General features: G+C 37.6%; 2 protein-coding genes across 4 annotated transcripts in view; one reads left to right on the top strand and one right to left on the bottom strand.

Moving 5' to 3' along the window:
* Positions 1 to 2,767: 2,767 nt before the first annotated feature.
* Positions 2,768 to 12,684, top strand: TTC14 (tetratricopeptide repeat domain 14). 2 transcript variants are annotated; one of them, XM_070406749.1, is made up of 12 exons: positions 2,768 to 2,995; positions 3,449 to 3,573; positions 3,688 to 3,887; positions 5,233 to 5,317; positions 5,469 to 5,598; positions 5,885 to 6,040; positions 6,467 to 6,538; positions 6,950 to 7,069; positions 7,172 to 7,294; positions 9,386 to 9,503; positions 10,426 to 10,535; positions 11,340 to 12,684. In XM_070406749.1, exons 1-12 carry the CDS (start codon positions 2,835 to 2,837, stop codon positions 12,256 to 12,258), a joined length of 2,319 nt encoding a protein of 772 aa, XP_070262850.1. In that variant the 5' UTR covers positions 2,768 to 2,834; the 3' UTR covers positions 12,259 to 12,684. The 2 variants fall into 2 exon arrangements, 1 of the variants encoding a protein (XP_070262850.1); XR_011470330.1 differs by lacking the exon at positions 11,340 to 12,684 and having other exon boundaries at positions 9,386 to 10,015; positions 10,426 to 10,499.
* A 4,051-nt stretch (positions 12,685 to 16,735) lies between these two features.
* Positions 16,736 to 25,818, bottom strand: part of CCDC39 (coiled-coil domain 39 molecular ruler complex subunit) — a 48,710-nt gene continuing 39,627 nt past the window's right edge. For both annotated transcript variants that reach the window (XM_070406747.1, XM_070406748.1), the window contains 7 exons: positions 25,348 to 25,471; positions 21,277 to 21,436; positions 20,749 to 20,855; positions 19,918 to 20,058; positions 19,595 to 19,771; positions 19,373 to 19,452; positions 16,736 to 17,769 (listed from right to left, as the gene is read on the bottom strand). In XM_070406747.1, coding sequence (XP_070262848.1) covers positions 17,619 to 17,769; positions 19,373 to 19,452; positions 19,595 to 19,771; positions 19,918 to 20,058; positions 20,749 to 20,855; positions 21,277 to 21,436; positions 25,348 to 25,471 — 940 coding nt within the window. In that variant the 3' untranslated portion in view covers positions 16,736 to 17,618. The remainder of the gene's footprint in view (positions 17,770 to 19,372; positions 19,453 to 19,594; positions 19,772 to 19,917; positions 20,059 to 20,748; positions 20,856 to 21,276; positions 21,437 to 25,347; positions 25,472 to 25,818) is intronic.

Genomic DNA, 25,818 nt, shown 5'->3' with positions numbered 1-25,818 from the left:
TTTGAAATTCTCCTTTGGTTCTGTCATCAATAAAATAAAAGGGAGTTACTGTTTAATAATTAAAAAGTATCAATCACTCTTTCTCAAAGAAATGTCCACATTGCATTAAAATATGGATATCAAACCAACCTAGAATGCAGCGACAAGAAATACCATTTATTTAGCATCAATTAAACTGTCAATTTTTCTCGGTTATAATCCTGACACGTTCCCTGACAATAGTATTCTCAGGCATTACCACAGAATGGGACTCTAAGAAGCTTGTAAGTTTGAATCTTTATAAGCAGTCATGACAAAGTACCTGAAATAAGCACACTGACCTACTGCATGTGAGAATTACCACGTATCTTTAAACTGTATTTTCAACAATCAGAATGAATTTGTTCTAAAATATCCTCATATTATTTCCAAATCCTTTATGTAAACAAAGAAAAACATGGGGAAAATGGCTGGCTGAGAATGGCACTGCAGGTGGCCGCTGCGTGTAGTCCAGCATTGCACATCTCTGGAAGCGTCATGTATGTTGTTCATGGTACATGGATTATGATGTAAATGCACCAACAACTGACCCATTCTCTGCCCTGGTATTGTACAGTGATCTTTTCTCTTGGAAAAATTAATTCAAAATTACTGAGCTAATCAATCCTAGACAGTAAAATATGAACTAATTTACATTAAAATAATATCCTCAAGACATTTACAAGTAACTAAAAAATGGAGGTGTAAGAGACACAACTATCTTAAAATGATTCTATATGGTAAGTTACAAATCCTTGTTTAGTTGGCAGTAGGTTTTCTGGTAAACCTTAGAAAATTTTATACCTACATGATCTTATGGCACCCTCAAGTGGATAAATATTAAATTAACAATGTTTTTCTCTTGAGGTCTGTGATACGAAAAATAAAAAGATAAGGTGGTGGAATCCCTTCAAACAAAGACTACTGGATAAAGATATACCAACCCTTATCAGAAGAGCTCATAGTTTAAGTTATTTCTTTAAAAATGAATTATGGATTTTTGGCTGATCTAGCCGTATTTTCCATTTAGTATTCTTCATTCTTCCTTGCGTAAACTCTGGGTGACCCTGAATAAGAACTTTAAACAGAATACAGATAACTACTTTAAATGGTTAGCAAATGTGTAATCTAAACATCTTGCCCTATATACTTAGGAATGAAATCAGGTGTACCCGTTTTAAGAAAATGTTCAAGAATATCTTTAGATGTTAACATAATAATAGATATCTTTATTGACGAGAATTGTTGTTCCATTTATTTATGCATTCAATGGTTGATTCTTGTATGTGCTCTGACCAGGTAAGTTATTACAACCTTGGCATATTGGGACGACGTTCTAACCCAATGAGCTATCTAACAAATTTATATTGAAATAAAACTTACTCTCAAAATTATAGTCTTTCTATATCAGGGGTGGGGAATATCCGGCCTGTGGCCGGTATAAGGCCCTCGAAATCATTTGGTCTGGCTCTGACAAGGCATTAGGGGTGAGTTAATTAAATGTTTGACCAAATATAACAGGCTAATTTTTAAGTTGATAATTCTGTATGGCCCGGGAATGATGTTACAAATATCCAAATGGCCCTTGGCAGAAAAAAGGTTCTCCACGCCTATTCTATACAATAAATTTACTCTCCAGCAACTCTGCTTGTGAAGAGTCTGTTAAGATCAAGTTGGAATCCTAACTCTGCCACTTACCAGCTACATGACACTGAGCAATCTACTGAGATTCTCTGGGCCTGTGTCCTCAATGTCTTAAATGAGAGTATATGAGATACAGTGGTTAGGTTCTTGAGTCAATAGGTCACAATTACCTTTGAAAATCAGTTGAATTACAAAAAAAAGAAAAAAAACAACTTATTTACTTTAGTGTACACACTATAAGTCAGTGGTTCTCAACCTTGGCTGCACATTTGAATCACCCGGGAATCTTTTTAAAATCCTGATTTCTGGGCCTCATCCTCCGGAAATTCTGTTTGTTACTAATGTTGTGGCCTCACCCCATAACAAAGAAACAGAATTTCCGGAGGATGAGGCCCAGAAATCAGGATTTTAAAAAGATTCCCAGGTGATTCTAATGTGCAGCCAAGGTTGGGAACCACTGCCATAAGTAAATCTTCTGGTCCCTACATTTTGAGAAATCACTTAGATAAAATGCAAAACAAAGCATGTGCGCATGTGTAGGCATTAAAGTCATTCTGGTTTTAAGTTAACGCTAAAATAGCTAACAGTGAATGGGCTGTGGATGGAGGACACAATCTCAGTGCTTAATAAATCTGCTTTTCTTTCTTCTGCCCTGTAGCCTATCGGAGAGCTCCCAGCGCAGTCGCGTTAGTGTGGTTACGCCTGAGGCGTCGGTAGTAATTGATCCAGCGAGTATTGGAGGGGAAGAACCTTTGTAACTCCTTTGGAGTTCTCACCTGTTTGGGGCACTTGCACTTAGACGCGTCTCCACTAAATTAACGGACGAATTATTATTTAGTCGAGATTAGAGCTCGGGCCATTGCGGTGTGAGAATAACAGCACGGAATTTTTAAAAAGTACACTTGTCACACACAGCACTACCTCAGAGCCGCAGCCAGCCCTTCGCTCCGGAAATGCTCGGCCCAATCTTTCCGGCTCCCGTAGTCGCGCTCAATTCCGCGAGACCGACGCTTAGGCGCCGGCACTCGGGCGACTACGAAGTACTTCCGGGTGGCAACTCCGAGGGCCTGTGACGCGTGCTTCCGGCGGCTTCCGGGCCGCTGGCTCGGCCTCTGGGACCACGGGGCTCGAGTAGTGGGCGCGGGGGTCGTAGAGCCCTGCACGCTCCCGCCATGGACCGCGACCTTCTGCGGCAGTCGCTGAATTACCACGGGCCGTCCTTGCTGTCCTGGCTCCGTAGCGAACAGCAGGACAACCCGCACTTCCGGAGCCTCCTGGGGTCGGCGGCCGAGCCCGCCCGGGGCCCGCCGCCCCAGCCGCCGGGGCCAGGCAGGTAAGGCAATCGCGGCGACGCTGGGATCTCAGGCGGGGAGGGGACCCAGCCCGGGGCTCCGCGGCCGCAGCAGCCCGGCCGCTGAGGCCAGAAGGAGCGGAGCCGTGGAGACTGCGCTGGGTGGCGGAGGGTCCGATGGCGGATGGCCCGCGCGCCTGGTGTCCTCGAGGGTCCCGCGGAAGGCGGGCTGAACTTGTATTTCCCTGGAAATTGCCCAGCAGAGGCGCGGGTTCTTGAGCTTTCGGATCTGGGGCTGCGGGCATCGCTCTTGACGCTTCCCCGCCCTCCAGCAACCGACTGGCCGGCGAGGGTTCAAACTTCTTGGAGGATGTGTGGGCTGGGATTGAGGATGGGCCTGCTTGGGCGATGCAAGCCTGGAGCAGAGGCTTGGACGTACTAAAAGGTTTTGCAAATAAGTTAAGTCTCCATAAATTCTGTTGTCGTTTTTTTAAGGAAAGAGAAGAGAGTCGACAACGTTGAAATCCAAAAATTCATTTCCAAAAAGGCGGATCTGCTTTTTGCACTTTCGTGGAAATCAGATGCACCTGCAACTTCTGAAGTTCATGAAGACGGTGAAGGTGAGCCGAGTCTTAAAAATCTTTTGATGGCGGTTATTTTTTTAACAGTGCTTCATTCAGATAAAACAGAACACAAAAACTAGGGTTCGTGATTTTGTAAATTACTTTTTTCAGATTCTTATGCAGTCATGCCACCTTTAGAGCAGTTCATGGGCATACCTAGTATGGATCGGAGAGAGCTGTTTTTCCGAGATATTGAGCGTGGAGATATCGTGATTGGAAGAATTAGTTCCATTCGGGAATTTGGGTTTTTCATGGTGTTGATTTGTTTGGGCAGTGGCATCATGAGAGATATATCTCACTTGGAAATCACAGTAAGTTACTCACTTTTCAGTTAACTTGATTGCTTCTGTTTTTGAGTCGCTTCGGTGAAAGAATTATTGTTTTGCATATGTGGAATTTTTTTTTTTAATATCATTGATCGGCTGCCTCCTGCACGCCCCCTACAGGGGATGGAGCCCACAACACAGGTATGTGCCCTTGACCCGCATGGAACCCGGAGCCTTTCAGTACACAGGCGGATTCTCTATCCGCTGAGCCAAACCGGCTAGGGCTGCATATGTGGAATTTAATGAACAAGCTGATCTACCAAACAAAATATAGACAGACTCAGAGAGAGCAAGCAGACAGTTCTGATGGAGGGCCAGAGGACTGGATTGATTGAGGAGGACGAGAGAGAACGAGCGAGAGAACTCAGTGTGGTGATTGGGGGTGGGGGTGGGGGGAATGGGGCATAGAGGGGATGAATGGTGATGGGAAAAAGAAGAGAAAGAACCTGAAAGCAATAATAAGAATTAGGTCTTTGCATCCAGTTGTGCTTAAGTGTACCCTGCTGACAGTTTTGAGAATTAAATATTTTAATTGGAGAAAAAGTACTATTTTCTTTTTTAAAAATTCTTAGCAGTGAAAGAGTTACTCCTCCATTTCTGGTTTTGGGATTTTTTTGGTCTCCTTGGTTGGCAGGGGTGGGGTCCTTTTTCAAATGTTACAACAGATGTCGATGGGTATGGTGAGATTGATTGGTATTTGGGCTTATTTTGTTCTAGCTGAACATGTTCTTAGTATTTGGCATTATGTACTTGCATATGGATAATTTAGAAAAAAATTCCTGGCCTTTTTATGTCTTTGCAGTAATTGATTGTGATGTATATATTATGAGATACTTTGCCTGAGATAACTAGTCCTGAATTTGAAATAATATGTCACTTTAAAAGGTTTGATATTTGCTGTCTATCAAGGCAGATGAAAATGAAGAAAAGCAGGAGATATCACAGACTGAATGGCAGACATACACTTTGGAGAATTCACATTTCATTTTCATTGGAATTCTCACACTGGACAAATTTTTGTTTTATTTTTAACAAGTGCAAAATATCTTTTTGCTTTATCATCCACACTCATATTTGGTTCCTAAAACTAATTGCAAATTTTATGAGATTTTAGATTTTGAACTGACTCAAAAAACTTGTTTAATAGTGTTTGGACACAGAAATGACTTAAAATTTAAATCCTTACTTAAATTTAGACTTTAGGATGCTAGTTGATTTTTTTTAAGGTTATATCAACTATTAGCCATTTATACTGAACAAGTAGGATAAAAGAAGACCTTTTTCACCAATGAATAGGAAGTCTGTTGTTTTAAAATACTTCTCATTGCAGGCTCTTTGTCCATTAAGAGATGTGCCTTCTCACAGTAACCATGGGGATCCTTTATCGTATTACCAAACTGGTGATATCATTCGAGGTGATCAATTTCATCATACTAATAGAAAAGTAACATTTGTCAGATTTTATAAATTAATTTTGAAAATGTAGTTTAATAAGAATAGTGTTTGAAAGAATTTTTGTTTGTTTGCATTTTCTTGCTAATCAGCTTAGTTTTCTTATTTTTTAAGCTGGAATCAAGGATATTGACAGATATCATGAAAAGCTTGCAGTATCTCTGTATAGCTCATCTCTTCCAACGCACCTATCTGGTATTAAATTAGGTGTAATTAGTTCTGAAGAGCTTCCTTTGTATTACAGGTAATTTTTCTACATTAAACAGTTTCTTGACTTAAAAAATAGCAAATTTTGTCCAACTTCTAACAACAAAGTAAAATTTCAATTTCTCTTATTTCAAAGTATGCTCATTATATTTTTATACCCTTAAATTTCTTCAAACTTGATAAAAGGAACCCAGTCATGATATTGCCACACTTTCATGTACAAATTATAGTATGAGTATTTAAACCCCATGCGATAATTTTATCTCTTTAACAGAAGTGGACATGCTAATTATTTTTTATTTTCATTTTTTGTTTTTCTTAAGGAGGAGTGTTGAACTAAATAGCAATTCTTTGGAATCCTATGACAATATTATGCAAAGTTCCTTGGGATTTGCTAACCCAGGAGTAGTTGAATTCCTCCTAGGAAAATTAGGAATAGATGAATCTAATCCACCATCTTTAATGAGAGGCCTACAAAGGTATAGTAAATCAGTTTTATTTATTAAGTGGTAAGGTATTGAATGGTGTGGAGCTCCAAAGTGGCATAATTGAGGGACATATTGAACTATACTAAGCCTAGTGGCAGCAGTATGACAAAGGTTCAGTGAACTAGGTGATCCTGCCTCCTTCTGAAACTAAGTCTCTTATCAGTAATTAGAATTGTACCAGGTGACCAAATAGAGAAAGATTTAGAACATTTATAAGAATTTTATGTATACCCTAAAGAAAAATAATGTCTAAGAATAATGGTCATTCCTGAGAGTTCAGGAAATTTATTTTGTCAATGGAATACAAGTTTCTTGCTTGGGATTCACTTTTTCAGTGTTGAGTTTTTGTTATCTGTCAGGCAGTGAACTATAATTACAAAAAAGTATTTATACGGTTTGAATTTTTTTTCTTAATAGCAAAAATTTCTCTGAAGACGATTTTGCTTCTGCATTAAGAAAGAAACAGTCTGCATCTTGGGCTTTAAAATGGTATGAAGATTTTGTCTTTCAACAATTGAATTACCTGGCGTAAAAGGTTAGGGTAAGGCAAAGAGTTCTTATGTCATCATTAGAAACCAAGTTTGTTTATAAATGAATTAAAGTGAGTTTTTGACATTAGCTTTCTTATAGGTATAAATGGTATTATGTTGTAAACTTAACAGACTTAAGTTTTAGCCAACATCATAATTTTTTTTTTTTCAAAAGGAATTAGTATATTGATATCTAGATTTCCTAAAATTTGTTACGAGACTATCCAATGGCAGAATGCTTTTAGGTATTTGGAGAGTATGGAAGGCTAAATATTAGCCAAATTTGATTTGCTTTAAAATTTTACCCGTGCTAACATTTTGTTTTGATATTCTGTGAAATGCTTGTGATACTTTATAACTATCTTTTTAGTGTGAAGATTGGAGTTGATTATTTTAAAGTTGGGCGCCACGTGGATGCTATGAATGAATACAATAAGGCTCTGGAAATAGACAAACAAAATGTGGAAGCTTTGGTAGCTCGTGGAGCATTGTAAGTGGATTGTGGGTTTTAAGGAATATTTACAAGGTGAATGTGCACAAGATTGATACATAGCCCACAAGATAAATTTCTTACTTTGTTTCATATCTCCAGATATGCAACAAAAGGAAGTCTGAACAAAGCAATTGAAGATTTTGAACTTGCATTGGAAAACTGTCCAACTCACAGGAATGCAAGAAAATACCTGTGCCAGACACTTGTAGAAAGAGGAGGGCAGTAAGTGTCAGACTTTGTTCTGTAGCATAGGTCCACTATTCAACCAACTACTAAAAGATCTTGAACTTAATATAAGGAAATAGCATCTTTAACTCAATTCAGACCATTCTTAGTTTCGATTTTAAGTATAGTCCTCTAAATTTTCTAGTCATTTTTTTTCGTATTACTGGGGTTCTAATTGGATATATTTTAATGATTTGAGTTTCTTTTCCTAAATGCCTATTCTCATTACATAGAAATGTAAATTAGATGTAAAGGTACAAGAAATTAGGTAAATATTCTTTTCCTGGACATACACTAGAAATTTTAATAGAATTTAATTTCTAATTCATTTCATCATTTTAGTAGAAAAATACCAGAAATATGAATTGAGAGCTCCTGTTGTTAATTATGAATAAGGTTTCACTGTTATATTCAGTTTTTTGCTCTACTCTGTCTAATAAAATCCACAAACTCCAGATTAAATGGAAGAACAAATTATTTAAAAAAAAACTATATATTATGTTACTCTTCTGAATTGCATTGTAAATATTTAATGACTAATAGACTGGTCTAATTTATAAAATATTTTGAAGGAATATATTTTAAGTATAAGTAATTTGCTAACAACTCTAGTAATTTTAAAAGTTTATAATAGCATTTTTTGCGATTTTTAAAATAGAATTATCTGTTTTCTCTTTCATGAATTTGCCTGATCATTCCAGTTTGTATGATCATACCAGAATTCCAAATTGAGATTTTTGCAGTATTTGTTAACTCATGTGAACTTCTGCTTAGATCCAAGTGATTGGAGCAGCTTTTTACTTTATGACTAGGTAGATAGCTAGTACCTACTTAGGTGTGGTTATCTTATTACCCATATGTTGGTGTCTTTTTACTAAGTGAATGGCAATACCACCTATCCAGTTACCATGAGCCATAATGTTGATCATTTTTGACTGGTGCCTTCCCACATTCCATCTGTCACAAAAGTTATCCCATTGAAGCCATTGGGATTTTCTTAATTTGTTTCACAGTAATTACTTTTTCCTACTTTGAAAACTGAAAATATTTTGCAAAGTCCTTTCACTGCTTTATAACCAAATTTTCTAATTCTGATTTTTCATAGCATAGACTTTTGAACGTCATCTGATAATGATCCTATCTACAGGCTACTTGTGATATGTTACATGTATGTGTTGGTATTTCCAACTTAACAGTAAATATTCTGGGAAAATATTTCTGTGGAAAGGAAAATTCTTCATAAACTGCTAGCAAAAGCCAATGTAATTCTGTGGTAAAGGTCAAGATCCTACTATATTTACAGAGGGCATCAGTTGATCATGCATTATACTAAAATGCCATTGCTGGGCCCGCAGCATGGATTTAGTTACCAGTAATAGATTCCTATTTGTTTGTTTTACTTAGGGGTTTATTTTGTTTTTCAAACAAATATAACTCAGTATGTTACTTTCAGGTGTACAGAGTAATGGTTTAAAATATAGGGTGGGGCAAAGGTAGGTTGACAGTTGTGAGTACACAAAAGTTATTTGTGCATTATTATTTGTTAATTATTTTTATATGAATGACTGTAAACCTACTTTTGCCCCGCCTTGTATGTATATATTGCAAAGTAATTACCACAATAAGTCTGGTTAACACCCATCACCACACATAATTACAAATATTTTGTTTAATTGTGGTGAGAACTATTAAGATTTATCTTAACAGCTTTTAAATATACAATACAGTTTTATAAACTATAGTCATCATGTTGTACATTTTCAAGACTTAACCTCATAACCGAAAATTTATACCTTTTGACCACTTTCACCCATTTCACTCACCCCCCAACCCCACCCCTAGCAACCACCAGTCTGGTCCCTATATCTGTGAGTTTGGTTTCGTTTTGTTCTGTTCTATATGGTTTTACATGGTCTCTTTACCAAAAAAATAGTAAAAAACTATGGTTTAGATATTATTCAATTTGGAAAGTAAGTTGCTAAACACATTTTTTTCCTAATAAGTTCTCTCTTATAAGCCCTAGACCTGTATGCATACTTGAGGACTTTTTATTTTTACAAAAAAGCTAAATCTTCTTCTCAAATTTAGGTTAGAAGAAGAAGAAAAATTTTTAAATGCTGAAAGTTACTATAAGAAAGCTTTGGATTTGGATGAGACTTTTAAAGATGCAGAGGATGCTTTGCAGAAACTTCATAAATATATGCAGGTGATTCTTTATTTCCTCTTAGAAATTTAGTGATATTTGAAACTAATGCCAAAACTTAGCTTTCTTCTGTGGAAAATTATTCTAGATTACTTACGGCATTATGAAAAGTCTCTTTCTAAATACAGCTTTTCCTAATTGGGTTTGACATTGCTTCATAATGCCTCTTTTTTTATTTGTTAGTACTCAAAAGTAAAAATAGCTCTATAAGAAAATTCTAATTGCCTAAATTTGGTGTGTGGTTTTGAGTACTGTCCTTGTAGTGAGCTTTCCTGGTGGTTACAAAATTCAGTGATGTTACGGTAATTGAGCTAATTCTAAATATCTTTTTGAGAGATATTTTAAACTGTCTTTTCCTGTAATACTGATGATGATGTTTTCTCATGCATTTTTTTCTGAATTGGACCGTTGCTGCTGTGTCTGTGACATCTGGTGCTGCTCATCCCCATCCTCAAACTGGAAAATGATTTCTTATGTAATCATGCGTCCAACTGGGCTGTGCTATTTTTTAAATGGTTTGTATTTGAACATGGTGGTTCCTCCCTCAATTCACCTAAATGGAATGTATTTGAATTTTATTTCTACAATCTGTGTCCTGTTTAAATTTTGAAATAACTTTTATTTACTTTTTCCCTGTCTTGCACTTTGGGTTAATGGTACCAATGCAATGGCTTCCCCTTTTTTCATGGAATACCAACTGCAATATGGTCCTCAATACTGTTCTGGCTATTCCAATGATTGATGCCAAACACCTGTATGATTAATTTTTATGTGTGAAAAAAAAAAATTTGTTTACTGCTGGATATGTGGTGATTTGGGTATACCACATTTGATTTCTGGTGGGGGGGTGGTTTTTTGAAAACTGGGTTTTAAACGTTCTTCTATTTTTAACGTGTGATTTTTTCCGATATCTGGGTTCTAAAAGAAATCTTTGGAATTAAGAGAAAAGCAAGCTGAAAAGGAAGAAAAGCAGAAAACAAAGAAAATAGAAACAAGTGCAGAAAAGTTGCGTAAGCTCTTAAAAGAGGAGAAAAGGTAAACTGTAACATTCAGTATTTTTTTACTTAAAGCAACTACTGAGTTGAACCACAGTGCCTTGTAGAGGTAAAGTAAGTAAAAATATAAAAGTACTTCAAATCATAATCAGTTATTCTTAGCAATTAAGAGTACCAGAAATTTTTCTGAGAGATTAAGGAAAGTGGAATTGTAAGGCTAGAAATCTGAGGGTAAAAAATAATTACTGTAACCTTAAATTTAAAATATATAATGTTATTTTAATTATCTGTATTTTAGGGAGAAATGTTTTAGAAATAAAGCAGTGGTCTCAACTGGGGGCAGTTTCGTCCAAGGGACATTTCTGGTTGTCATACTGGTGGAGTGCTATTGGCATCTAGTGGGCAGAGGTCATGGGTGCTGCTAGACACTCTATAGTGGTGTTGTAGGACCCTTCCACCCCCACACTGCCAGCCTACACTTCCAACAAAATGTCAGTAGTGTTGAGGTAGAGAGATTATCTATGCTCTAGAGGTAGTCAGAAATAAAATTTTAATTCCTTTATGTGTTCAGCAGGTCTTGTTTTAAGGTAATGTTGGAAATGTCACTGTGTGTAACAGAAATGGATTTGCTTAGAGTGACAACTGTCTACACAAGTATTTTTTTTTTCCAAAGTACTGCTTGCTGGTACAAGTGGATCTGACAGTAACTAAGATTACTATAATTGCTTATCTAAGCCACAGCTTTTATGACATCTTTAAGGGGAACAAAATAGAACTAAAAGCTTTATGGATAATTAAGAAACATTTTTGTACTTAACATCTGATGAATTAAATACTTTTTTAGGCTAAAGAAAAAAAGAAGAAAGTCAACTTCTTCCTCTTCAAGTGTTTCTTCTGGTGATGAATCAGTTTCTTCTTCTTCATCCTCCTCCTCTTCTGGTCACAAAAAGCATAAGAAACATAGGAGGAATCGTTCAGAGTCTTCTCGAAATTCCAAAAGGCATTTAGCTAAGGCATCCTCAAATCAGATAGATCAGAATAGGAAAGATGAGTACTTCCCAGTTCCAGCCAATACTTCAGCATCTTTTCTTAACCAAAGACAAGAAGTGGAAAAACTACTGGAAAAGCAAGATAGGGTACCATATCAGAAGAAGCAGGTAAAAGAGAAAGATAGATGCCCTGTCTCTTCATCTTCAGTTGAAATTCCGGATGATTTTGGAGGTAGGTCTGAAGAGTCAAGAGATTTTTACAATAGCTATAAAACTCAGGCAGGTAGTAGCAAAACAGAAAAGTCATATAGATATGAAAGACATTTCTCCAATAGAAGGGATTCCTCAGATTCCTTCTCTAGGAATCCAGAAGACAAGTTAAAAAATTATGGTTATAGAAAATTTGAAAAAGACTCAGATGGAAGAAAAGAGCACTATAGAAAGTGGGAGCCAGGTTCCATGAGGTATTCCACTTCCCCAGCAAGCTCTGACTACTCTTCTAAGTCAGTTGAAAAATATAAAAAATGTAATTATTCTGGATCACGTGATTTCAATAGACATGAGCAAAGATATCAATTAAGTAAAAGTCATCGAGAATATGAAAGAGAGGATAATTATGAGGAGAGTATTAAACCAGAGGCTCCAGAAGAAGAGCTAAGTAGCACAGAGCATTCAGAAAGTGGAGCTAAAAAAAATTTACCTCAAAATTTACTCAATATATTTAATCAGATAGCTGCATTTGAGAAAGAAAAAATAAATAAGCAAAAAAAGTAATAGGCCAAGGGAATCAGCACTGTTTTTTACTAAAGGCTGTCAATAAAAGTTTTAGTTCTTAATCGTAACAGTCCAGTGCAGAAATCTCTACTCCTAAAGTTATTTTATTTGTAGAGATTGCAGAAACCAAATGCTTTTTTTTAAGAGCTTTACATTCATTATCTCATTTAATCTTCATAACGATTTTTTTTTCAGCAAATGCTTTCAACCTATTCTTAAACTATATCTTTTAGTTGTAGGTCCCCTTTCACAGCTTGATTTGTAGACTTCATATGTATGTTTATGTACAGTATTCCTTACTCTGTTTGAAACTTCAGTTAAAGATAATTCTCAAAGTATTGTTTCTTCATTGTATTATGGGGTATGAGAATTCCTTGGGTCTCCCTTATCCTGCTGTTTGAGAGAAAATTAAATTTGTGCACTGAACACCTGGGTTTTTTCATCAAAAATTATTTCTTTTTCTGTTATATTAAAAGCCCTCAACTTTTGAAAGAGATATGTTCTTTAACTACTATTTTATATTTATCGTTTGTTTAAATATTAAATTTTTACGTAACTGTTGTTTTAAAATGATAGGCAGATCATCTGTCTTGTCTAATTGGCCTCTAAAGCCTGATTCAAGTAAAAGAGACTTATGTACCAGCTTAACAAGTACCTTAGGAATAAAGCCATGAACCTTAAATAGGGACCCATTTTACTTATTTATTTCTATCTGTCTGTCTATCTACCTACCTTATTGCTTAGCAGTATAGCCCTAAGAAATTTTTTAACTTAAAGTATTATCAAGACTTTAGAGGCTACGTTCCAGGCAAGAATAGATCAGTGACTAGAGAAGTATAGTATAAATCTGGTTTTCTCTAGAAAGAAATTAGGAAACTCTTAGTATTGCAGATGTTTTGGATCATGGCAAATTTTTAAATAGTCTAGACCTGGCCTGCAGTTCTGTTTTTCTTCCTTGATACCTTTTCTCCCCTGATGCTTTCCCAGATGCCTCTTTCCTCAGGGTCTAAATAAAACTAGGCCAACAGAGCCTGGTTTTACTCAGAATAAATCCCTGAAATTAGAGCTGAAGAAGGGACTTGGATTGTAAGGATCCTCCCCTTATTATTGGAAAAAGTATAGTTTATTATTAGGGAGATAGAGATAGGACTCATAGTGTTGCGCTTATAATGGCCTTTAGAGTCTTTCCAATTTAAGCTCTGTGCGTGATGGGGGAGCTCCTCAACCCCCTGATCGGCCCTGCTCTGTTTGTGACAGGGTATGGAGCCCCAACCCCCCTGATGGGCCCTGCTCTGTGCATGAGAGGGGGCAGCGCCCCAACCCCCTGATCGGCCCTGCTCTGTGCGTGACGGGGTGGCGCCGCAACTTCCCTATCAACCGTGTCTTGAGTGTGACGGGGTGGTGCCCCAACCCCCCAATCGGCCGTACCCTGAGCGTGACTAGGGGTGGCATCGCAACCTCCTGATCCACCCTGCTCTGTGCATGATGGGGCGACACCCCAACTCCCCAATCGACCCTGCTCTGAGCCCGACCAGGGGCTGCACCTAGGGATTAGGCCTGCCCTCTGCCACCCGGGAGCTGGCCTAAGCCAGCAGGTCATTATCTCCTGAGGGGTCGCAGACTGCGAGAAGGCACAGGCTGGACTGAAGGGAACCCCCACCCCCCCTGCCGAGTGCACAAATTTTTGTGCACCGGGCCTCTAGTCTACACTAATAAAAGAGAAACATGCAAATTGTGTCACTCCACTACCCTTCCCATTGGCTAATCAGGGCGATATGCAAATTAACTGCCAGCCAAGATGGCAGCCAGCAGCCAGGCAGCTTGAAGCGAACAGGAGGCTTGCTTGCTTCAGTGACAGAGGACTCCAACGTTCCCCGCCTGCTGCTTCCGGCCTCTGAGCTTGCAGTTTGAAACATTGTTACAAATATAGAAGCTAAACAAAACCCCAGAAACCTGCTTTCAGCCAGCCCAGCCTCAAAGCTGGAGTTGAAACAGTGTTTTGATTATAGAACCCAAACAAACCAGATACCTGCTTTCAGCAGCAGAGGCCTAAGAGCTGGAGTCAAGCCTCAGAGCTAAAAGCTGGCCCAGAATAAAAAAAAAAAAAAAAAACGAGCAGTTGGGAGCTTCAGTCACCCGCCAGCCTGAAAACAGCCATTAGCCCCTCACCCAGACTGGCCAGGCACCCCAGTGGGGACCCCCACCCTGAAGGGGGTGTGACCAGATGCAAAGAGCCATCCCCTCACCAGGGCTGGCCAGGCACCCCAGTGGGGACCCCCACCCTGATCCAGGACACCCTTCAGGGCAAACCAGCCGGCCCCCACCCATGCACCAGGCCTCTATCCTATATAGTAAAAGGGTAATATGCCTCCCAGCACCGGGATCGGCGGAGCTGCGAGCCCTCCCGGCACCGGGATCAGCGTGACTGGGGGCAGCGCCCAAACCCCCTGATCGCCCTGCGGCTCTGTGTGTGACAGGGTGCAGCTTCCCAACCCCCTGATCGGCCCTGCTCTGCGTGTGACAGGGTGCGGTGCCCCAACTCCCCTATCAGCCCTACTCTGTGAGTGACAGGGGGGAGCTCCCCAACCCCCTGATCGGCCCTGCTCTGCGTGACGGGGGAGCTTCCCAACCCCCTGATCAACCCTGCTCTGTGTGTGACAGGGTACGGAGCCCCAACCCCCCTGATGGGCCCTGCTCTGTGAGTGACGGGGCAGCGCCCCAACCCCCTGATGGGCCCTGCTCTGTGAGTGACGGGGCAGCGCCCCAACCCCCTGATTGGCCCTGCTCTGTGCGTGACGGGGTGGTGCCGCAACCTCTCCATCGACCCTGCCTTGAGTGTGACGGGGCGGTGCCCCAACCCCCCAATCGGCCCTACCCTGAGCGTGACTGAGGGTGGCATTGCAACCTCCCAATCCGCTCTGCTCTGTGCATGACATGGGCTGGCACCCCAACTCCCCAATCGGCCCTGCTCTGAGCCTGACCAGGGGCTGCACCTAGGGATTGGGCCTGCCCTCTGCCACCCGGGAGCAGGCCTAAGCCAGCAGGTGGTTATCTCCCGAGGGGTCCCAGACTGCAAGAGGGCACAGGCCGGGCTGAGGGATCCCCCTCCCCACCGAGTGCACAAATTTTTTTTTTATATAAAACTAGAGGCCCGGTGCACAAAAATTTGTGCACTGGCGGGAGGGGGGGGTCCCTCAGCCCGACCTGTGCCCTCTCACAGTCTGGGACCCCTTGGGAGATAACCACCTGCTGGCTTAGGCCTGCTCCCCGGGTGGCAGAGGGCAGGCCCAATCCCAGGGTTGGGGTGGGCGGCGGATGGTGCTGCCCCGACCCACCGCTCCGGCTTGCGCACACGGCAGGCCCGATCCTGGGGTTGTGGCGGGTGGTGGATGGTGCTGCCCCAACCCGCCACCCCGGGTCATGCACATGGCAGGCTCGATCCCAGGGTTGGGGCACTGCTCCAGTTTGTGCACACGGCAGGCCCAATCCTGGGGTTGGGGCGGGCGGCGGATGGCACTGCCCCGCCCTGCCTGCAGTATGCAAATTTAACGGCCATCTTTGTTGGGTTAATTTGCATACTCTTCTGATTGGCTGATGGGCGTAGTGAAGGTATGGTCAATTAGCATCTTTGTCTTTTATTCATGTAGATTGTCTTGAGCATCACCATCAATAAGTACTGTAATTTTATAAAGCATTTTTGTGGCTTAAGCTAACTTTTAGGTACCAAAAAAAAAAAAAATCAGGGTTAGTACCTTGTACAATAGCCTGCCTGGATTTAGAAAGTCCATCTTCTCCAGAGCTTCTTTCCTTGGACATAGTACACTTAAGCAGAGTACACACTCCATTTTCCAAGGATGTGTTTAGGAAACCCATCATAGTAAAAAATATTGTGGATACACTTGTCAAGAATCCCTAATGATATCTTCAGTTTTTTGCCATAACCTCATGTCTATAGTTTATACGTACACTGGCTGTATCTTGGTTTCCATAATAAATGATAGTTGACTTTCTTACAATAGGTGGATGTTAAGATAATTCCAGATGAGGAGATAATGGGGTTAATCCCCTGTCTCATCATTTAGCATTACTACACTGAAGTTGGAACTGTTACTTTCACAGTTAAATGTAGACTTCTATTCTGGCCAGAGAGCCTAACCATTCCACAAATACTGTGCTAGGATCTGGGTGGTAACTCAATGGATAGAAGTCACTGTGCAGTTCCTATGTCAGGCCATGTGCATTTTGTATATATTCCGTTATTTTGGTAAATGTTTTACGTAGGTAACTATTACTGTCCCTATATTACAAATGAAAGAAGCATAGACCTTTTCCAAGGTCACAGAGCTAGTAAGATACAATCCCTGCCTTCATAGAACAGTGTGTAATATTTCAAGTTCCAAATAACTTACAAAGTAATATAAGGCAGAGAATAAGAACAAAGTGACTATAAGATTAATCAGTTTTAGGTCTTATTAAATAAAATCTCACACTTTAGAACAATGTTTCAGCCAAACATTTAATATCACTACTGCCTTTCAATGACAGTTCTAAACAATGACAATTGTAAATATTTACTTTATATTGTTTATTAATTCAAGAAAATTTTGAAAGTACACTCTTGTTCTTTATGCTTGGTTGTCTATCTTGAGAGCAAAATTATTAATGTGTTTGACTTCTTTCAAGATCAAAGTAGACTGATTCTTAAATTTAAATTCTTAAAAATTTGAGCTGCATTCTTATTGATATGCATTGTTTCTCTTTCCTAGCAATTGCTTTCTTGGTGGAGGGGTGAGGGTAATGCTATATTTTGGTTAACATTTTTAAAATTATTTCAAAGAATAAACTAACATTTCTCCCCAAAAGTCTGGGAAGTATATTCCTTTGAATAAAGAAAACTTAATTTCAGGATCTTTTAGGATAAGTGAAAATTTTAGTAGTGTTAGAAGTCTTCATCTTTAAACATATCTTCCTAAAAGATTCTAAGTGAACATAGTTGCATGGCTAGTGTGAAATAATAAAGTCAACTATTTTCTGTTATAACAGACATAAAAATAACAGTGGAAAACACAGTTTTCCCTACACTTGTGTAATATGTAACCTTGTTAAAATCAGGTATAATATGTGAAGAAGATAATAGGAAAAGGATAAGAAAGTTAAACATTTCTTTGGCTTGACTTTTTTTAAACTACCATTTTTCACATTTTCACTGATAAAACTTGTCTGGTCATTTCATTTTCCACACTATTTCAATAGGACTCTATATCATTATACAGCACCCAAAAGTATAAAGTGAAATTTACTATTTTAAAAGTGAAATTTGGGTTATTTTGTTTATAGTTTGTTCTGAGAGATTAAAATGTTTACTTGCTGCTCTTTTTGTTTTTATCATTACTGGAACTACTACTGCTAGAACTAGTTGACCTAAAAGTGCTGCCAGATGGTGAAGAAGAGGATGGGAAGGTTAGCTCTAATATGTTCAGCGAAGTCTGAGAAGCAGAACTCCTAGACGACCTAGAAGGAAATACAAAGTTATTATAAATTTATTCTCTTTTTTTTTTTTTATGTTTTTTTTTATTTATTTATTTATTTTATTTTTCTTTTTTCTCTTTTCTAAAGTTATTATAAATTTAATTCAAAATTTATACTTTAATAAAGACCCCCTCATTAATAGTGAAAGATATCATAATCACACAACTAAAGAGAGCAAAAAGTTTTAATAGTATTAATAATAAATTTTAAAGCATGACCTTTAATATCAAGAAATTAGTTTTTTTAAGGAAAAGGTAATGAACATAATAGCTTCAAACCAGTAAAAAAAAATAGTTTAACAAATATAAATTATAAAGAAAAATGTTTTCAACTATAATTAACTTAAAGATTTGCAGAATTCATTAAACAAAAGGTAACAAAAAGGCATGGGCATATGGGTGCTGGCAAAGTGAGTAAATGATAGGTTATATAAGAGAAGAAAGTGAGTGTCCTGGTGGGATCATTTGAAAATCATTACTAGCTACATAATTCTGAAATGCTAAGTTTAAAAATACAGCCCTGACGGATGTTGCTTAGTGGTTAGAGCACCGGCCTGTACACTGGAGGGTCTCAGATTTGATTCCTGGTCAAGGGCACATACTTAGGTTACAGTTTCGATCCCTGGCCCTGGTTGGGGCATGTGCAGGAGGCAACCGATCAGTGTGTCTCTCTCACCTCCCTCCCTTCCACTCTAAAAAATCTGTAAAAAATATCCTCTGGTGAGAATTTGCAAAATATATGTTTGTATATAATTGTAAATTACATGCACGTGGCTGGGTAACTCAGTTGGTTAAACTGTCTCATACACCAAAAGGTGGCATGCTTGATTCCTGGTCAGGGCACATACCTAGGTTGCAAGAGGCATCTAGTCATTTCTCTTCTTCTCAAATCAATAAAGATACCCTCAGGTGAGAAATGATATAATATATATATATATTATGTAAATATATTTATATTATATATAATATATATATAATGTTTTTTGACAGTATAGGGATGTTCAAGTGGCTGCCCACCAGGTTTATGTAAAAACAGTTCTTTTTATTTAAACCCCACTTTTTAGGACATTCCTTTGTCTTTGTGAAATCCCTACATGGACTAATGAAAACTAAGTGGCTGCTGAAGGTAGGAGATTGGAAATTTAAAAGTTAGGATCATTGTTCATTTTTATTTTGTCAGCAAAGCATAAGAGTGTTGATTGAACATCCCTGATGATAGAATTCTAGATAACACTAAACTGGAAGTAAAGAGTAATTTCCTGTTTAGCAAATTAAATCAACACAAATCAAATCCTGAGTATTTAAAATATTACAGTGTGGTTTTAATAATATACTTCATATCTCTACATCTAAGTTGCCTCTAAAATTTCACCCTGCTCTACCCTACTGAAATAGCAGGTAGTCACAAAGCACTCTGCAGTAATGCAAAGCGGTTGGAAAGCAAGTTGCTCTGCAGGCTGTGCCTGCATCTGTGACACTGACCTCGGCAGGTGGGTGAGGAGGAGGGCACTGGCAGATCCAACCTCTGTGGCAATGTGGGAGTGGCTGGGTGCACGGAGGACGCGGTGGTTTAACCTTCCACTTACCTTAGTGACAGTAGTGAAGCCTGTGAAGGAGATCTCTGGGGCCCGTGTTTGGTACTAGCTGTAGGGAGTTCCAGACCTTTCTGAAAGTACATTCAATAGCAGTCATTAGTACCACTGCGTTTTAGAAGAATATTTGTGATTAGATTTCACTCTGATGAATGCCATAAATTATTTTCATGAAGTGTTTAAGAAACACTTCTAACTAGAAGGTACAGTGACTACCTGTTGAAAGTATGTTTGAAGGATAATGTGGATCTCGGCATTTGCTGTGACATCAGCTAGCATTCCATCAATGACCTGGTGAAACTGTTTCAGTTCGCGAAGTTTGATATCTCCTTCTTCTAGTGTTTCCTCTTTTGTTTCTTTCAAAAGACGGATCTCTTTGATGAGTTTTGCACACTGTTGGTCAACAGTAGTCAATTATTACTTAAACTTGTTTTCCAGAACTTAATGTTTTTTCATGGATGAAAGGATTTGGGTTTACCATTTGGAACTTCAAAAAAATGTAAATATGACAGGTCAGATTTTTTTTTAAATATCAATACCTGTTTGGTTACTCTCTCTAATTTTGGCTTCTGCTCCTCAATTTCTTTACTTAGTTGAAGTGAATAAGCCTGCTTCTCTGATAATTTTTCTTTTCCATTATGTGTTAAATGATCTATAATTTCTAAAGTATTTCCCATGGTCTGCAGAAAAAAAATTATTAAAATTTTTATTAATTAGAATCAAAAGTAACATAACTTGCTATTTGTCAAATATTCATTTAATCTTGATTCATTTACTTTTGTATATAACATATTCTGCTGGCAAATAACATATATAATGACTTTATAACTAAATTTTGTATGTAATTCTACTGGAAAGTATTTTTATGGTACTTGGAAAAATAAATAATTTAATAACTATTGAAAACATGCATGCAGTTTTCAGAGATTCACAATTCATCTATTCCTTCAGCTTTATTAGCAAAAAAAAAAATCTGAATTGTATGTAGAGCCTGCTTACCAAGCACATTGTTTTCTCTTTCAGTAATGTGCTTTAGCACCTTCTGTGTACTAGATTATTTTTATCTTTTGAATTTTTGTTTTATGAAACAATCTTTAAGGAATTAAATGAAAATAAGAGTACATTAAATAAAAGAGGAATAGATCATAATTAACTAGCAAGGAATGATTCAATAACTAACAAGTGATGATTCAGAGTCCATCCTGTGTTTAACACAGGGGTTTTAGCTATTTTAATGCTTTTAATCACTTTTTTCCTCATTTTAATGAGACATCTCATCTATTTCTCTAAAAAAAATTATGGGGTAAGAAAATAGACATAATATTAGGTTATTTCTACTAAGGGCTTATTACTAAAGCCTGTAGAATTACCTGGATGTCTTCCTGTAGCTCTCTTATTTGTCTTTGTTTGTATCTGTATTTTTCATCAGCAGCTCTTTTCTGTTCTTCTAGTTGGATTTTTTGTCCATACTCATCACCTAAAATTTAGGCAATTTGTAGTTTAAATTTTTAAGATGTTCTGTAGAAATCAATCTTAAAATCTTACGTATATTAAATTTCTAACATTTCTTCTTATGAAAGGTTAAATTCCTATGTCTACTTGTTGAAAAACAATATGGGCATATGTAGCAGCCACTCTTATTTAGTCAACACAGGGAAGCTAATGTGCTATTTTCTGTGGATTTGAAATTAATCCCCTAGAGAAGTGATATGTTGTATCATTAGAACTACTAGTAATAATGGAAATAACACTTTAGCACTTTTTTTAAAAGGGGGTGGTTTTTCTGACTCAATCAAACAAGTTCACTTTTGTTTGCCATTGCTCAGTGTTCCTTTTTTAAAAACAAATAACTACAGTTTTCATTGCATATATTCATTAAAATGTTAACTCCTACATACTAGATGGTGTCACTTTTTTAAAAGATTGTTTGAAATTGTTGTTACAACTATTCAGCACTTGTAAGGTGTTTTCTAGAGCATAGATTTCTTTTTCAGCTTTGTTGATCTTAGCATCCAAACTGTCACCTTCCTTTTGAAGTTCTTCTTTTTCTTGAGCAGCCTGTAAAAACAGAATAGAAAGACTAAATAATAGTATTTCTCAGGGGGGAGAAGGACTGTTTTTAGGGCAGATCATAGTTAACTCACAACAATACCAAGTTGCCTTGAGGTCCATATAAAGCACCATTTATTTCTTTCATTTGATTTACAGAAGAGCAAATCCTCAAGGCCTACAAAATATAGCACATAGGATACAAAACAGTAATGGAAACACAGTAACTAACCAAAGCTTACATTAAACTCGCCAACAAAAATTACCAAAATGTCAAGCAGGTATAAACTTCACTGGGAAGGGAAAGAGTTAACTAGAAGGAGGTTTCAAAGTAGATATTAAATAGAATATATTTCTGGCCTGAAAGAAACTTAGGAACACTTTCTCTTATATCATAGGAGTAAAAAAGAGGTGAGACAGGGCACACCCAGAAAAGTAAATGCTTGTCATTTCCAAGCCAGTTGTAGTTATATGTGTTAATAGAAATAGTATTTCAACATTTTTGAGCAGTTAGTAATGTTAAAGTTAGAGAAAGTACTCATTTTAGTAGCACAAACTTAATTTGAAACTATAGAGGTTAGAATGGCACCTACGCCAAGAATGACATGCAAATTTGTGAAGTGTTCTGTATTTCCAAAAGGAAAAATATCGCATTGCATGATTCCACTTACATGAAGTACCTAGAGTAGTCAAATTCATGGAGACTTAGAGTAGAATGGTGAATGCCAGGGTTTGTTGTAGGGGGAAATGGGGAATTACTGTTATATGAGTACAGTTTCAGTTTTAGAAGGTGAAAACAGTCTGGAGATTGGTAATGGTGTTAGTTGCACAACAATGTGAATATAATACCACGGTACACTTAAAATTGTTAAATAGCAAGTTTTATGTATTTTGCCACATTTTAATTTTTTTAATTAGAGAAAGATAATTGTGATAAATGTGGGTAGAGAAAATTAAGTTTACTAATTGCTGAAAACCAGAAATTCCTCAGTGAGTGGACATATTCAGTGACTTTTTCCGTCGTACCTCTGTCACGGCCAGGCTCTCTAGAGCTGCACCCTAATAATTCCAAAAGAACTGCTCCAGGTAAGGGTTACCAGAGCATGTATATATATTTAAAAGAACTCAAACCCATTCTTAGTAAAAAATGGTTAATTTACTCAGTCCCTAGGTGTGTGTATTTAAACCAGAAGATGGTCATTGGAAAAAAATGTTTGGTAATGTTTCAATTTTTAATGTTTTCTCTGATATTTGTTTTATTCTACCAAAAATTATGTATAACTACATATTAGTACATAATAAAATAGTTCATAATAAAAAATAATAGCAAGTAGTACATAGTCACAAAGCTTAGCAAAAAAATAAAGTTTTTAGATAAATTATATCTAATTCCTTTAAGTCAAGTCTAGAATTGGCAATGATTCATTCAAAATACAGTGTAGTGTGAGAGCTAGAACAAATCAAAACAGCTAGAATTTAGTTGCAAATGTCCTACTAGTGAGCTGAATAACATTAAATAATTCCCTTCTCTTGAGTTCAGTTTATTTGTCAAATGAAGGGGTTGAATTTGTTCATTTATACAGATTTCTAATTTAATTCCACATATAACTTAAACGTCTAAAACTCTGATCCCATTTGCCTCTAAATCAAGCTTTTATCCTGGATTGGAAAAACTGATATTTGGAAGAAATTTTTATGCATTTATGTGAACATTTTTAACATTTTCCCAATTTTACTGGACAGTTTCATTAAATTGTCAGAATTGAACTGCCTTACAAAAAGACTAAGAGGAACTTAAATATGAGATTTGAAAGATGATAGTCCTTCATTGGTTACTAATCATACTTTTCACTCTAGCTCTTAAAAGTCAGATACTATAACGTGCCAGGGAGGGTAAAAGGAAGAGCAAAACCATGTGTGCCCCATAGGCAAGAACCTATTGCAGGACCAAAAATAAGGGCAATGGATTGAATTGTTTCCCCTAAAACAGATTTGAAGTCCTAACCTCCAGTACTTAAAAATGTGACCTTATTTGGGAAAAAATAGGGTCTTTGCAAATGTAGTCAAGTAACCATGAGGTCATGAAGGTGGTCCCTAATTCATACGATTGGTGTCCTAATAAAAATGGGGTATTTGGACACAGATACAGACATTCTTAGGGAAGACTGACGAGAGGGCACCATGTGAAAATGAAGACAGAGATCATGGTGATGCTTCCAGAAGCCAAGGAACACCAACGATTGCCAGCAGACGTGTAAACATTCTCCCTTTAGAAGGCACCAACCATATTGCTATCTTTATTTCAGACTTCTAGCCTCAGAACTGGAGACCATAAAACTGCCTTTGTCGTACTTGTTATGGCAACTCTAGCAAACTTAATACAAGGGCTCAGCAAACTGCATATCCTGGGTGAGACAGTACATATTTTAGGCTTTATGGACCATGACATCTCTGTTAAAACTACTTGTACTTAATACACTGCTATTGTAGTATGAATACAGCCATAGACAAGACTATAATTGAATGAAGTGATGTATTATGTGTACCGCACAAATGTTGGGCAGCATTTGGCTCAAAGCCATGCATACCCCTGCAATACACCACGCAGGACACCCAACAGTGGTAAGCATTGTGACCAAATTCCTCTTCCATCAATGCTGTAAACATATGTATATGTGCCCATCAGGAAAGATAAACCTGAAGGATATAAGGAAGGAAGAGAATCTTGATATGACTAAATTAACATTCCTATATCTACCACATTCCAAAACAAAAGTGACAGTTCTAATTGGCAAGTTTAAGTTTTTTACAGTGGTAAACTGCTAACGTATTTTCAAAGAGTTAAAAAATTCTCAAATATAAAATGAACATGTCAAAGATTTTATTCAACTCATTAATGAAATAACCCGTAAGATGTTAGACAAGTTCAAAGGGAGAAGTGGAACAGTTTTAATATACACAAATGCTGAAATAAATTTGCCTATATATGAAACTATACCCTTTAGGGCAACAAAATGTAATGCTTGGGTTATCTTCCCTATAGAGTTTAATCAGTTGTATTTCTACTAGCCAAGATTCATTTGCATTGTGGACAACTCTCAGTTTTCTACAAGTTAAGATCTGTCCCTACAGAGTTATAAAGTAGCTTAGTCAATAGAAATCTGTTGAAGGTGTACCTTCCTACAGAATCAAATAACCCTGGAGGGCCCGCTAGAAAATGCCAAGTCTGGTGTCGCCACGCGGTGGCATCACTGCACACCTACAGACTGCTTTTCCCATTTTCAGGCAATTGATAATTTTTCTCAACATAAGACACATTGAGTATAGTTATAAAGAAATGTTTCATTTTTACACATCCGGTACATGTGAAGTGTTATGCATAAAACATGTAAGGATGCTACACAAAGAAAAATGGGAATAAGATAGCAGACAACTCTCAACCATCAGAAAGAACAGCAGATTCACCTGTTCATTTGTCCCCCACCTAATATGAAGGGACAGCCCCTCTTACTCTCTGGATCTCTGCCACACCAGGACTGCAATGGTAAATTTGGGTATAAGATTTCAGAAGTGGTGTGACTCCAGGCGATGGTAAGGTCTAGAGGAGTGATGGTAGATTTTAGGGTAAAAAAATTATGAATTTTGAATAAATGAGGGGAAACAATAGGATGCAAAGATGCCACACACAAAAAAAGTGTCAAACAGTATTCTAGAACTCTTTGACTCATGGACTGGAGGAGTATAAAACTAATAGAGCTTCAGTATTTCAATTAGCAACTAATGCTTTATGGCCCTAATTAAGTGCAATGGATCCTAGACTGCTATGAAATTTGAAATTTCATGGGGAAAAAATGCCATTTTGGTTGTTAACAAAGAAAGGATACTTCTTTCTATCACAACAATAAATTGATCACGATTACCTTTATTACATAATAGGCCTGTGTTTTCTCCTCTTCTCCTTCAGGAGGCAGCATAACAACTGTAAGAATTTCATATCTATTCTTCAGCTTATCAATTTTACTTAGCCGCTCATGAAACTCAGCACTAATATGGAAAGAAAAGAAAAATTAAACACTGGAAAACAAATACTATTTTTAAAAGAACTATATTGTTCTCATGGAAGACAGCTATATTTGGATTACTACTGTACTCAGATTAAATGTTTTCACTTTTATAATTCAGTGTGAAGTGTCTCAGATTTTACCCTATTTGAAAGATAACAAGTGCCACAGTTTCATGGATGCTAGCAGAGTGGAGGGGGTAAATGGGGAGTTAATGCTTAATGGATATAGTTTCAGTTTTACAAGATGAAAAAGTTCTGAAGATCTGTTGCACAACAATGTGAATATACTTAACATTACTGAATTACTGAGCTGTGTGTTGAAATATGG

The sequence above is a fragment of the Myotis yumanensis genome, unplaced genomic scaffold (genome assembly GCF_028538775.1).
Source record: "Myotis yumanensis isolate MYYU_CA2020_CCGP unplaced genomic scaffold, mMyoYum1.0.hap1 SCAF_2, whole genome shotgun sequence".
In the NCBI taxonomy this organism is placed as follows: domain Eukaryota; kingdom Metazoa; phylum Chordata; class Mammalia; order Chiroptera; family Vespertilionidae; genus Myotis; species Myotis yumanensis.
This window is presented reverse-complemented; position numbering and strand designations above follow the sequence as displayed.